Here is a 15,731-nt window from a genome sequence, read left to right on the forward strand (position 1 = left end):
CCCATTAACACACACCTGATTTGGCATGTCTCCAGATTGACATAGTTCCAACAAGCCTTGGCTCATGGCTGTGTGTGAAAAAGAGTCCTGTGTCACGAGACCTGAGAAATTAGCTCAATTAGACTATAGAGACGGAAGCTATCCAAACTCCTTGGCAGTGAAGCACCAAACATGTGTTCCCTCTGTATCGGAAAAAGCACCACACTTGTGCCTGTGCATAAAATGCACTTACATAATGTACTTTAATGATTTTCAGTACTTTTAACAGGCTTTGCTCTTGATATATGAGCTGTTCAGCCCCCCTTTTTGTAAGTAATCGTTTTTCTTGGAAAAGTGTCTGCTAAATGCAAAAAAATAAATATGAATTCAAATAAATATGGCGTAGCTCAATTTTGTTAGTATGTTACAAAATCAAACTGACCTTTTAAATGTTTTGAATATATTTGGCGCCCAAGCCAGGATACAGAAAGCCTCCTGTCTGATCCAAAACGAAATCACATACCCATTGTCCTCTGTTACCCATTGTCCTGTGTTTTCTCCGTAACCCATCTCCAGTATATCTATGAGCATGCGTTAGGCCACATCTTAATGTTTTTTATCACATTCAAATGTAATAAATGCAGATAATTGCATTAAAATTGCATGTGATTTGCCAGGAACATAAATGGGGCATGTCACATCTCCATTTACTCAACATTCCGCAAATATGAATATTAAGTAGCCTCAATGTCAAACTAGCACTGGCGGCTGTGTCTGGGAGGCATTCTCTCATAGAGGGTGAGTGGGTAGGCAGTGAAATGGCAGCCGCAGGGAGCAAAGGATCATGGACCATGGTGGAGGGCACAGGGGCCGTTGATGAGTTATTAGGGTGGAAGTAATAGGAAGGCATTCAGATGAGGCGGACACACCTGCTGCTCCATAATACTGGGGCTGTAAATTCTCAGGGATTGTACTAGGATGTGTGTACTACTTGAGTTGAAGGATGCTACAGTATATGGGTACTCTAGAGTAGACAAAACCAATTGAATGGCTATTAATCTTGTTGTCACTTTTAGAAGCAATGTTAACATAGTACCATCACCCTCCCTAAAAGGTAGTGAGTAATATCTGCACAGGTAAAGTCCTTTCCATACAACATGTATTACAAGTCAAATGGTCTTGACTGCTTACTTTGTAGTAGTTACAAAAAATGCAAAGGCTTTCTGTTTTGTTTTCTGCGGACAAATGCTTTTAGAAGAATAGTATATAGTAAGAAAGGTGAACCATAGACACGTTCAGTGGGGAAACAACAGCGCTGAATGCACATATTAGGCTACATTACATTAGGGACCAAAAACAGCAACCCTAACAGTGTCCTCTAGTGCAGGTATTCCCAAACCAGGGAATGCTCTAGTGCAGGTATTCCCAAACCGGGGTAGTCCCAAACCGGGGTATGCTCTAGTGCAGGTACTCCCAAACCGGGGTATGCTCTAGTGCAGGTATTCCCAAACCGGGGTATGCTCTAGTGCAGGAATTCCCAAACTGGGGTATGCTCTAGTGCAGGTATTCCCAAACTGGGGTATGCTCTAGTACAGGTACTCCCAAACTGGGGTATGCTCTAGTGCAGGTATTCCCAAACTGGGGCATGCAATACCATCGGGGGTACGCCAAATAAAAATGTGATTCACATCAAACAAAAATCAAACAATCCATTTATATTTTCCAACGGGGCTATACATTTGGGTGTTTTTTCTTGCCTAAGTAGCCTCGTTTCACTGCCAAAAATAAAATGAAACCATCTAGTGTTCAGCGAAATAACAACACAATGTCAAATACGGGTAGCCTAGTCAAATAATATACATCCAATCACATTAACCGTTACTTTCTCACGGGAATTCCACTAACGGTCCATTTGTAGCCAAACGTAGCTGCTGCTCATGTTGCCATCTGTAGTGATGGCGCAAAAGCCATGACAGGGAGATATTGTGTAGCGGTAACGCGCGTGCAAGCAGTTGCTCCCGATTCCACTTGGGTACACTGCAGCCACTTGGGTACATTGCAACATCCATCAAGAGGCTCTTGCTGCCAATATTCCATTGGAATGCCTGACAGCTTGAAATACATTTTGGATACAACAGTGAAAATTGTTTAACTTTGTTAAAGCAAGGCACCTGAACTCTTGTGTATTTTCTGCACTATGCAATGATATGGGCAGCGACCATGTAACACTTTTACAACATACAGCAGTGAGCTGGTTATCAAGGGGAAAAGTATTGACATGTTTTTTTAAATTAAGGGATGAGCTTAAAGTTTTCTTTACTGAAGATAATTTTGATGTTGAGATTCTCACACGACTGGCCTATCTGGGTGATGCATTTTCTCGCCTGAATGATCTGAATCTAGGATTACAGAGACTCTCCCCAACTATATTCAATGTCCGGGACAAAATGTAGGCTATGATTAAGAAGTTGGCGCTTTTCTCTGTCTGCATTAATAAGGACAACACATATGTCTTTCCATCATTGTATGATTTTTTTGTGTGCAAATGAACTCAAGCTTATGGACAATGTCAAATGTGATCCCGAAATGGATGACACAATCAACAAGATTAGTTATCCCTTTCATGCCCTGCCTCCAGTCCACTTACCGATATCTGAACAAGAGAGCCTCATCGAAATTGCAACAAGCAGTTCTGTGAAAACGTAATTTAATCAGAAGCCACTGCCAGATTTCTGGATTGGACTGCGCTCAGACTATCCTGCCTTTGCAAATCGGGCTGTTAAGACACTGATGCCCTTTGCAACCACCTACCTAGGTAAAGGTGGATTCTCGGCCCTCACTAGCATGGAAACTAAATACAGGCACAAACTGTGTGGAAAATGATTTTTAAGACACTCCAATACAACCCAACATTGCAGAGTTATGGGCATCCTTTCAAGCACACCCTTCTCATTAACCTGTGATGAGTTATTCACAATTTTCGGTTAAAAAGAGCAAAATGATTTATTATTATCCTATTATGTTTTTGTGCCCTGGTCCTCTAAGAGTTCTTTGTCACTTCCCACGGGTTGTGACAAAACCTCACACTCAGTCTTATGTTTAGTACATGTATTGTATAGTGTGTGTGTGTGGCAGGCTTAAAACTACGGCAAAAAAACAACATTTGAGAGTGCGCTGACCCTGGTGCTAGAGGGGGTACGCAGCTGGAGGTTGAATGTTTGAAGGGGTACGGGACTATAAAAAGTTTGGGAACCACTGCTCCAGTGGACACCTAACTTCCTTAAACTCCACAAACTCATTGAATTGTATATATGCCCCTGTGTATTTCGTGTAAATTCTCTTACATTTGATGTCTCATATTATGGTACAGTAGATAGCAGCAAAAGCTGAAGACCATGCTGTTAAGCGTGTATATAGGAGGCGAAGTCAAGTGCAGGAGAGCGGAGTATATTAAACGGGTGCACTTTAATACCGGTCAACAACGACAGCACATAAAACATACTAGTGCCACAAACACGGTCCACAACAAACGTGCAGCGCCTGACAAGATAATTACGTAACAATAAACAATTACACACAAAGACATCGCTGCACCTCATTTACCGTGGTGGGCGTCGGCCAATTACGCAAGGCTGCAATGTGGTCACTCTCCATCTCCACCCCTGATGTGGAAATGCGATACCCTAGGAAGGAGACGGCCTGCTGAAAGAAATGCCTTGACGTACAGGTCATGCTCCAACAGTCGTCCACGTACCCTGCGTACCAAGGACACATGCTCGGCGCGTCATTGATATATGCCACTACAGCCTGCCCATGCAGGTCCCTGAAAATCTTGTCTACAAAGGATTGGAAAACTGATGGAGCATTCATCAACCCCTACAGCATGACGAAGTACTCATCATGCCCTGAGGTGGTACTAAACGCGGTCTTCCACTCGTCTCCCTCCCGGATACGCACCAGGTTATACGCACTTCGGAGATCCAGTTTCGTGAAGAAGCACGCCCCATGCATTGACTCAATTGCCATGGCGATAAGAGGTAGCGGGGTAACTGTACCTCACCGTGATTTGATTGAGACCTCTATAGTCAATGCACGGGCTTAGACCTCCATCCTTCTTCTTCACAATATACCCTGTTGCAGGGATTCAGAAACATATGTTTCCATATCCTCCGTCTTCGCCTGTGAGAGGGGATACATGTGACTCAAATCAAATCAAATCAAATGTATTTGTCACATACACATGGTTAGCAGATGTTAATGCGAGTGTAGCGAAATGCTTGTGCTTCTAGTTCCGACAATGCAATGCAGACTCCTGGGAAGCACAGCGTCTGCCATCGCACAATCCCCCTGTCGATGGGGTGGTAATTGAGTCGCCTTCTTTTTACAGAAGGCGAGAGCCAAATCGGCATATTCTGGGAGGATGCGCACAGTGGGGACCTGGTCTGGTTTCCACCATGGTAGCACCAACGGAAACCCCTACACACCTCCCCGAGCACTCTCGCGACCACCCCGTGAGAGCCCTCTGTTGCCAGGAAATAGTGGGGTTATGATGAGCTAACCAGGGAAGGCCTAGTACCACGGGAAACACAGGACAGTCAACGAGGAATATACTGATTTTCTCCTCGTGACCCCCCTGCGTCTCCATGACCAGGGAGATGGTGGCTTCCCTGATTAGCCCGGACCCTAATGGTCGACTATCCAGAGCGTGAAACGGGAAAAGTCTAACTACAGGAATAATGGGGATCCCTAAACTAAGGGCTCACGCTCTGTCGATAAAATTCCCAGCTGCGCCTGAATTGACGAGCGCCTTGTGCTGGGAATGCGGGAAAAATCAGGGAAACAAACAGGTATAAACAGGTGGTCAACAGAGGACTCTGGATGAGTGTGGTGCAGACTAACCTGGGGTGACGCCAGAGCACCGACTGCGACACGGCACCGACCGGCAGTGTGCCCTCTGCGGCCACAGATGGTGCACGTGATGGCTCCTCCTCCAGTCTCCCTATGCGCAGCCCCTCCCAACTCCATGGGCACCGGAGCGGGGGTGCTGGAAGATGGCACCGACAGAGCCCCCTCTGGACGTCCGTGGGTGACCAGCAGGTTATCCAACCAGATGGACAAATCCACCAGTTGGTCGAAGGAGATGGTGGCATTCCTGCAGGCCTTAGATCGCTGAATGCCACCCGAACAAGGAGAGGAGCCGACTCCAGCAGAAGTCGTGACACATGCATACATCCAGTAGATAATAGCTCCAATCCTTTCTGAACCAATCAATTCCCATTGTTCCTAGTGTGTCTTCAGGTGGTGAAGGCATAACAGTGATAGCAGTGTTGGCTTGGCCTACCTCATTCACTGGCTACTCAGGCTGCATGATAATCATGGTCTCAATTCAACTGTATTTCTGAGTGGGCGTAACACATACACTCGGTGTTGTACATCAACGTCAATGCCTTGTGCAATTCTGGTCAACTGTAATAACCTTTTCTAAGCTCTGCAGTATGTGGCATTTGAGGTAGGGCCAATTTGAGTCTTACAATAGGCACTTTTGTGTGAGACCTTATGCTGGCATCTACATTAATCAAAATGTAATTTTAAAGAGCATCCATGTTCTGTTTACGCATGACCCGTTCTTGCCACAATGAATCCATCCTAATGTAGCAGGCGTAAAACAAACGCCTGAAACCAGATCCCCCACACACTGGACTTGTCACCTCCTTAATGTCCAAATGCAGAAGTTGTGTCACAGACTCTCTTTCCATATCCCCTGAAAACCGGAACATCCGGTTTGTTGGAGAATTGGCAGAGGCTACATTGGATCCAACCTGAAGACTTGTATGTCTCATCTGCCGTGCTAGGCTACTCAACAATCTGTGAGTGGAAGGATGGTAAATGGATTCCAGGCAACAGCAGGCTCTGGTTCGGCCACACACTCTCTTCTGGCTCACAGTCACACACTCAGACTTGCTCCTGGCACACACACGTACACACATACTCACAAACGTATACGCACATGCGCGCGCGCACACACACACTGTTTAATCACCTATTCAGTGGTGGCACGGAAGGGTTGGTACAGAAAAACTCTCTGAAATCATATTTCCTATTTTGTGCCATCTGTGGCAAATGTGCACGCCAAATTGGGGAACTGAAGCCAGGAGAGCCCATGTTTTTAAAAGTACCCTGAGATGTGCCATCTTGAATAATTTAATGTAGCTAATTTTCCAGTAAAATATAACAAAGCGAGAATATTTACCTGAAACATGTCATTTCTCATGGGTCCATTTCTTATTGTGAAGTGTATCTTCATGAATGAGCAAATTCCGCATCAGTGACATTGCTTTCTCACTGAAAAATACATCTTAATTTGACTGAATTCCAGCTTTTATATAGGAACATAATATTGAATTGTCCAATGTCTATCTCTATGGATTCTGCTATTTGCGGGAAATGGAGAGATGATTTGATTCATACTAAGCTTGTAATCTGTGACAAATCTTTTATGGGCGTAAAACAGAGCAGCAAAATTACAGGTTGTCACAGAGAAATGAGATCTAAGAAAATGTGTAACAGAGGGATTTCAGTTAATCTTATTTCAGGAGTAATCTTTCAGATTCAGAAAGCCAGAGCTGACTCAAAGAATACTTGCTCCATCTACTGGAAACATTGTGTAATGGCAGTCATTGGCATCATGTTGATAACACACTTCAAAATAATAGATCGACCACCAAAATAATAATAATAATAATAATTCCACATGGTTACAATTATTAAAAAGTATGGCTTTAAATAAGGATGGATCCTTATGAGTATGATGTGCTGATAATTACTAGCAATTGCATTGAATAGTGTGAAAAAGACCTGTTGGTCGGTTGTCTCCAAAAGAGATGCTGGTTTAGCATATGTACAACTTTCCCAGAGTCCAGGTAAGAGAACTGTTAACGGCAGGATTCAGGGATACAATCCACACTTTATTTCACACTCAAGACAGGCGCACACACACACACACACACACAACTTTACAGAGGAGGGAATGAGTGGAAAGGATTTCTATGGAAGAGAAGAATGAAGAACATATTACACAGTGATAGTAACGTGACAGCAATGTGCCATGGTAACAGTGATATAGCAATAATGTACATATAGTAAAGGACAATGGCCTATATACTGTACATACAGGGATAGCATCAACACGCTAACAAACTAAACATAGCACACAATGCAGACACTATATACAATATCTACGTGTTAGCAATGGGCTAGAGCTTCATGCTAGGCCATAGTTTCGTAGGCTAAATACAGTACAAGGTATGCAACTAGCATTAGCAGGGCTAGGCAAGCAGCATTTGCTATATGGCTAACATAGCACACAGTAATATATTTAATATCAGCTAGCCCTTTAGGCTAGGTTACACAGTGAAGCATAGCACAGTGATATGGGCTGTATACAATTAGTGGCCAACAAAGTGCTAGCATGCTAGGTGGCTACGCTAATATGTAAACAGTAGGCCTCTATGAAATGACCATGGGGGCAGCCATCTTCGGTTATGCAAAAATGGGCCATAGACAGGTTGTTACATGGTAAGAGCTAACAGTTAAACTATACAGGCACAACATAGATAAATAACAGTCCAGGGAGCAGGAAGAAGGTCCATGGGTTGTGGCCCAGCTGTTGGTGTGTAGGGCAGAGCTTCTACACAATAAGTCCATCTCCCACCTGTCACCCAGGCCCCCCCACTGGGGAGCCAGGCCCACCCAATCAGATTGCTATATATTTGTCAGTGTTCCAAACACAACATTATTTGTCTTTTTACCTAAACACAGTACTTGACTTGGGCAGGAACTCACCAGAGCTGAGTACTGGCAGCTAAAATGTTATTCTGATTGAGTTCCTGCACCTCCTATAGAATATTAGCTAAAAAATATTGAGCAATTCCTGCACCTAAATATAAACAGTACCAGCACCCAAAATGAGTACCGCCATCTATTTCTATCCAAGTCACGCACTGGCCTAAACATGCACTATTCTTCCCTCGCAAAATAGTCCCCTTCTTAAGCTTAGCAGATAGATAAACCCGGTACAGCTACTGTAGTGTTGAATGATGATTTATTGCGACCACCTCATAGGTACAGTAATAGTGACTGAAATGAGTAAGACTGAAATATATTAAGAAAATAACAACATGTACGACTTATTGTGTTCTAGCTGAATACTAGGCTTAATTCTCAATAATAACACAGCATGTATTTGTATATATGTTCATAAACACACGAATATGCAGCCGTATGCATTAAATCAGATGTAAATAATTCCCCAAAACATGACACGGTCAAATGCGCTGAACAGATGTCCATGTGGCAATCAAGAAGATCCATACAAAATATCGTCATGAATTGAATGCCAAATATGATTCATTTGACTTACAGACAATGCTTCTACAAAATGCTAGCAAGTAGGATGGAGTTTGATAACGTCTGCAGCTCCACAGTGTGACTTTCACCATTTTGGAATGTAACAATACTTATTCTACAGGATTTAGCACATTTAACAAGCAACACACATCAACACAGGACAGTGGCCCCCAAGTGGTCAGTAATGGAATTACTAGACAGCCTAATAGAACTCAAACCCAACTACAGGAGCCAGAACACTCCCCGCCTGGTATCTGTAAGGATGCCACCATTAAGACTATGCAGGTTAGAACTTCAATGTTACTTGTCAGTCTCAGGAGAGAGGAGTAAGATAGTCTCTGAGACTGGACGCAGGAAGGTCTAGCATGACCCCTCTCTTGCTGTCTTGACTTCAACCTTTCTCACCTTTGAATCTCTGCTGGGAAAGGTCTTGGTGTCTAAGAACTTGACGGTGGTACCTTGCAGCATCTGCTGTAGGGATTTCTGCCCTATTGTTGGGAAGCTCATTGCACTCGATGGGTGTGGGAAGAGGTAAACAGGCCTTTCCATCAGCTGATTCCACAATGAAGCCTCTTGCTCTCCGGCACATGGTCTCTGAGATGCCTGCACACGTTTTGAGGGTGTAAGGTGAGGCATCGACGGCTACGTTGAACATCTTGAAGAAGGCTGATCTGGCTAAGTATTTATTACTTTGGTCGTCGAGATTGGCGTATGTTTTCATCTTCTCAGGCTGACCCTCTGGGTAGACATTAACAAGACAGATCTTGGAGCAAGATTTTCCCTGGGCGTTGTCCCCACAGACCTCTGTGCAGGTGGAAGTGGCAACTGGAGAGGAGGGAGACTCGTATTCCTCCCTGCCATCCTGTGTGGAGGAGCTGAGGGCTTCTTTCTGTGCCTAAGGGGCAGGACCCATATGAAGAGCTGAAATGTGTCTGTTGCTTCCACACTCTGAACACTGGATGACAGCTTTACAGTTATTCGCCTGTTGTGCGGTTGAGGAGACACACCAAAAGCATACAGAGTTCTCTTTAAGGAGAGTTTTCCTCTCTTCAAGGAGTTGATTCCTAAGTCCTCTACACTTTAGCAGAGGGAAGGGCGGGGGGGGCTTTTTGTGGATAGGGTACTGTTTGTTAGGATCATCCATCTTAGATGCATCTTTCTGGATGGCATTGTCCACTTTTGTCTTGTGCACTGTGAAAGGGGAATTTTTTATTATTCATACTTTTACTTTGGATACTTAAATACATTTTAGCAATTACATTTACTTTTGATACTTAAGTATATTTAAAACCAAATACTTTTAGACTTTTACTCAGGTAGTATTGTAATGGGTGACTTTCACCTTAACTTGAGTCATTTTCTATTAAGGTATTTTTTACTTTTACTTGAGTATGAAATTTGAGTACTTTTTCCATCGCTGGCGCCGAAGGAGATGACTGCCGTTTTACGATCCCATAACCAATTGTGCTATTGTGTATGTTTTTTTTGCATTATTTGTAACTTATTTTGTACATACTGTTTCTGCCACCATGTCTTATGACCGAAAAGGGCTTCTAGAAATCAGAACAGCAATTACTCACCTTGAACTGGTCGAATCATTTTTCTTTAATGAGTGACGGGAGGTATTGACTCCAGACACCCGAACAGACCCTCATTCCTGTCATTTGCAAGAGAAAGAGACAGAAAAGATATTGCGGAAAGAGATCGGGGTGCCTTGTGAGGATCCGCCGACGAGTGGCTAATCTGCCTTTGCCATCGGTACTATTGGTCAACGTACAATCGCTGGATAATAAATTGTATGAACTAAAATCACGTATATCCTACCAACGGGACACTAAAAACTGTAATATCTTATGTTTCACCGAGTCATGGCTGAACGACGACATGAATAACATGGAGCTGGCGGGTTATACACTGTATCGGCTGGATAGAACAGCAACCTCTGGTCTATGTATATTTGTAAACAACAGCTGGTGCACGATATCTAAGGACGTCTCAAGGTTTTGCTCGCCTGAGGTAGGGTATCTCATGATAAGCTGTAGACCACAATATCTACCCAGTGAGTTTTCATCTGTATTTTTTGTAGCTGTCTATATATATATACTGTATATATATTATTTTTTGGCTGCTGCTGCTGCTGCATTTGTCCTTTTTAGGTTGCTAGCCTACAGTGTAGGCCTTAGCCTACCTTGCAATAATTTTTTGTCAACTTGAAATATTTTAAATTTCTCCCACTAATAGTTACAGCTAATTGAAAGCTCCTTAATTGAAACAATAGGCTAACAAACAGGACACATCAACTCTGTTTTGGTAAAAAGCTCACTGACGGGCCTGGAGAAATGTAACCACTCTCAAATTCATAGACCAAGCTATGGATACAAGGACTGACCATCCATGATTTTAAAATGATAGTTTTAACCATGATTTGGTGCTATACAGCATTTGTTTACATCTAAATCAAATCAAATCAAATTTATTTATATAGCCCTTCGTACATCAGCTGATATCTCAAAGTGCTGTACAGAAACCCAGCCTAAAACCCCAAACAGCAAGCAATGCAGGTGTAGAAGCACGGTGGCTAGGAAAAATTCCCTAGAAAGGCCAAAACCTAGGAAGAAACCTAGAGAGGAACCAGGCTATGTGGGGTGGCCAGTCCTCTTCTGGCTGTGCCGGGTGGAGATTATAACAGAACATGGCCAAGATGTTCAAATGTTCATAAATGACCAGCATGGTCGAATAATAATAAGGCAGAACAGTTGAAACTGGAGCAGCAGCACGGCCAGGTGGACTGGGGACAGCAAGGAGTCATCATGTCAGGTAGTCCTGGGGCATGGTCCTATGGCTCAGGTCCTCCGAGAGAGAGAAAGAAAGAGAGAAAGAGAGAATTAGAGAAAGCACACTTAAATTCACACAGGACACCGAATAGGACAGGAGAAGTACTCCAGATATAACAAACTGACCCTAGCCCCCCGACACATAAACTACTGCAGCATAAATACTGGAGGCTGAGACAGGAGGGGTCAGGAGACACTGTGGCCCCATCCGAGGACACCCCCGGACAGGGCCAAACAGGAAGGATATAACCCCACCCACTTTGCCAAAGCACAGCCCCCACACCACTAGAGGGATATCTTCAACCACCAACTTACCATCCTGAGACAAGGCTGAGTATAGCCCACAAAGATCTCCGCCATGGCACAACCCAAGGGGGGGCGCCAACCCAGACAGGATGACCACATCAGTGAATCAACCCACTTAGGTGACGCACCCCTTCCAGGGACGTGAGAGAGCCCCAGTAAGCCAGTGACTCAGCCCCTGTAATAGGGTTAGAGGCAGAGAATCCCAGTGGAAAGAGGGGAACCGGCCAGGCAGAGACAGCAAGGGCGGTTCGTTGCTCCAGAGCCTTTCCGTTCACCTTCTACTTTGTTTACAAACAGTGGAGTAAAACAAGCTTATATTTTGGGTTCTGTTGGGGAATGACAATTGAACTACAAGCTCATGATGCATTTATAAGTTATATTCTTCATTATACTCTGGATGGTTCGAGCCCTGAATGCTGATTGGCTGAAAGCCGTGGTATATCAGACTGTATACCATGGGGATGACAAAACATTTATTGTTATTGCTCTAACTAGATTGGTAACCAGTTTATAATAGCAAAAAGGCACCTGGAGGGTTTGTGGTATACTCTGCGTTGCGTCGTGCATAAGAATAGCCCTTAGCTGTGGTATATTGGCCGTATACCACACCCTCTAGGGCCTTATTGCTTAAATAATCAATGGGTATATATACTGTACAATTACATATCCAGAAATGACATACAGATTCTAACTTTAAGGTTATGATTGGGGAAGGGAGTTGATTTTAGATCTGTAGTAAGGCAAATTTTACCTCAAAGCTTTACAAAAACATTACAGCAAACCATGCTCCACAAACTGTTTTCTGTTCTTACCAAACATTTCAATTTTTACCTTAATTTAACTAGGCAAGTCAGTTAAGAACAAATTCTCATTTACAAAGACGGCCTACACTGACCAAACCCAGGCCAATTGTGTACTGCCCTATGGGACTCCCAATCATAGCCGGTTGTGTTACACCCTGGTTTGATTCCAGGCTGTATGTAGTGATGCCTCTAAGCACTGAGGTGCAGTGCCTTAGACCGCTGCACCACTCGGGAGCCCAAACGAAATATTTTCTCTTTTGACCATTCAACATATCACAATAATTAAATACATGAAACTTGTAGTTATTTAAAAAATCACAAATATCAATAGATGTAATCTTTCCAAAGCATATTTCTCTGGATGGATCGTAATTATTCTCGAAGTCCCAGTTACGTTGTTTGACTGCTTCGACTATCCGTAGCTAGTTTAAACAAACCCGGAACCAAGTTGACAGCTCCAGTTCCTGAGAGCATCCTTTTCAACTTGTAGAAACAAATGTTTTTCGGTGGTGATGAATATGCCACAAAAACGAACCTTTTATTATTGTAAATCGATTTTTTTTTGGTGCAAAATTGGGGCGAGTTAGCTCGCCAGTGGGAGAGCCATTCATTACATCAAGCTAGCCACTTCCTTGTAATGCAATAGTCAGAGGATTAAATCAAACACTGCTGTCAAGATAACGTTTATCCTTTCATGTCATAGCTGTCAACTAGCTAGGTAGCTAGCCTGTCAGCAAAATGAGGGTACGTTCGTCAGTTTTTGCCTCGTTTTGTCTCATACTCGAAGTATTAAGCGTAGCCTTGTTTCTTAGGGGATTTTTCCCAGTCCCTGTCAAATCATCTTTTTCATCGAAAAGCAAGCTGTCAGATCTTCCGGCTGAACCATTCACAGGTGTGTTTTGTTGACATTCTTTTCTCTCTGGCTAGCTAGCTATACTTAAAATAAGAGTGGCGCTGTTATTCTTGGCTCTTAGCTGACTATATTGATTTTCTGCATTGGATAGCTAGCTACTTGCTTGAATGATGGCAAGTAATAAAGTTCTTCTTTTGCACACATAATTAATGTTACTTTACCCATTTGTTCCTCAGTGTTGTCTACAATACCTTTAATGTGTTGGTAACTGTGGCATTTTCTTTGGCATTTACAGGGAGCTCCCCAAACTTGTCCAAGGTCCCAGACCCCCTTTTTAAGAGAGTGGTGATAGTGTTGATTGATGCTCTCAGGGAGGACTTTGTGTTTGGTCCCAATGGGAGAAAGTACATGCCATACACAAGGCACCTAGTGGAGAGGGGCTCCACACACAGCTTTGTGGCCAAGGCAAGACCTCCTACAGTTACAATGCCCAGAATCAAGGTACGAAAGTAGAACACCACCATAACTAATTCTCATTTGTGGTGCAGTTATTACAACCCTTTACAACTTCATTGTAGAAAAGAAAACTCCCACACTCACAATATTGCAATAAATGTGCAGAAGTAATATTGTGTGCAGGATTATCTTTTCTAACTTTGAAAATGCTGCTTTGTGATTGTGACGGTGTCAGGGTGAAATGTCATGGGTTGTCATATGTTTGGGTTCAAAGTGTGTTGAACTAACTGGGCACATATGTCTAGTTTTGGTTGATTCCTTGATTTGAGTTCTGGCCATTAAAAAGTCCTAATAATGCATTTTCTTTGAAATCTTCCAAATGAGACACTGTTTCAACTGTTGTCTTGTTATAGATCTAGTCTAAGCACTGTCCTGTATTGAAGACCTTTGAATATAAGTACTTATGAGTATTAGTCTAGCTATAGATTTAATGACATAAGTGGTATGTGGTTCAAAGAGAGGCAGAATATGTGTACCCTACCACCTTATTCTGACAGTTGATCAAATTACTCTATAGCTACTTTCAAAATGTCAACGCTCATTTACCATAGCTAATTGGGCCTAATAGATCATTCATAGATTCAAGATTCAAACTTTGATTCAACAACTCCCCCCAAAAATGGCCTACCCTGAATAATAAAAGTAAACAACAATTGGCACATCTTTGTGTTGAGACGTTCTCATTCATACCAGAAGGTGGCAGTGCAAGTGTGCCATCATGGACTGCTGCATCTTTCCAAATCACTGCAGTGCACCCAATCAACTGGTATGACACGGCCAACTAACCCAAATCAGAATCACCCAGAGACACAGCCCATTCATTAGGAGTACACCAGCCAGCCTCTGGCTGTGTGACAGGAAATACATCCCAGAAAAGGCAGTTTGGGGAGAGAATTGTTGAGGAAAATAAATATTTCAGTGGATATACTGGCTGAATTGTACGCTGTGTATTGCTGCCCTTGTGTTTTGAGGCACACAGGGAATGGCGTGACTTAGGCCCAGTTTCCTGTTGTTGATAACATGTACACACAAATACACAGGGCCGGCTCTAGCCTTTGGGCCCCCCACCTCGCGACAAAACATTTTAGTGGCCCACCGCTTGACGGTGGAGAGAGAAATTCAAGTTTTAAAGCAAGTTTCCTGCAATTCTACACATTTTTTAATGACTTATACCCATGTTAATATGATATCGGAGTGAGAATGACTAACAAAATGAATGTGGGGCACCCTGGAGGTCAGGGCTCCTGGGCACGTGCACTGCGTGCCTGGTTGGTATTCGGGCATGATTACTACAAGTTTAGATACAGTAGCTGGCTAGACTAACTACCAATTAAAAAAATGTGATTTTTCAGAACAAGATAACTGCTTATGCACAACCAAATGTGGAAATTTCACCTGATGTATTGTACCTGGAACTGGCCCTGCGCTCTCTCGCGCGCACACGCACTCAGAATCCCATTCCAATTCCAGTTTCCCTTGACTATTTTCACATCTCCCGCCCACTTAAGTGATAAGAGAAAGTATTTTCAGGACATAACAATGCCTTTGCAGGTAAAGCTACAGTGTGTCCGGAAGACCCAATCACTGACTATGCTCACTCACTAACTTTAGCCGACTAGGCTGTGTTGGGAAGACCTTTGCTTTGCAGACAGGGAGTTCTCTTATAAATTAGACTGTGTGGAGTTTATTCATTTGAAAAAGGTGGAATTGTGGCCATTTAAAATAAAAATAATAATAATACCATAGGCCTACTGGTAATTGTTGAGGTGAAGACCAAGCCTGTATGTTGAGCTCTGTCTATTCTTGGAAGCCTTTTTCAGGCCTTTTTCACCACACTTTATTGGCTTTGCTGTCACAAATACTGCAGATGGTAGTGTGTGATGCAGACTTAATAACTCTGAATAACTCTTCACCCAAATGAGGTGAAGTGTATGTTATTAAGCGAAGACCAGTGAGTGAACACACACGCTCTCACCACAGCCCCGGTGGACTAGTGATGCTTCATGATTCCCTGATGATGAATGTTTGCCACTG

General features: G+C 43.2%; 1 protein-coding gene across 1 annotated transcript in view; it reads left to right on the forward strand.

The window, feature by feature from the left end:
* Positions 1-12,752: 12,752 nt before the first annotated feature.
* The window catches only part of LOC139390663 (GPI ethanolamine phosphate transferase 2-like), a 126,116-nt gene continuing 123,137 nt past the window's right edge, over positions 12,753-15,731 (forward strand). Inside the window, exons 1-2 of the mRNA XM_071137936.1 lie at positions 12,753-13,220; positions 13,477-13,682. Of these exons, the coding sequence (XP_070994037.1) occupies positions 13,067-13,220; positions 13,477-13,682 (360 nt within the window). The 5' untranslated portion in view covers positions 12,753-13,066. The remainder of the gene's footprint in view (positions 13,221-13,476; positions 13,683-15,731) is intronic.

This window comes from Oncorhynchus clarkii, chromosome 31 (genome assembly GCF_045791955.1).
Source record: "Oncorhynchus clarkii lewisi isolate Uvic-CL-2024 chromosome 31, UVic_Ocla_1.0, whole genome shotgun sequence".
NCBI classification, from domain to species: domain Eukaryota; kingdom Metazoa; phylum Chordata; class Actinopteri; order Salmoniformes; family Salmonidae; genus Oncorhynchus; species Oncorhynchus clarkii.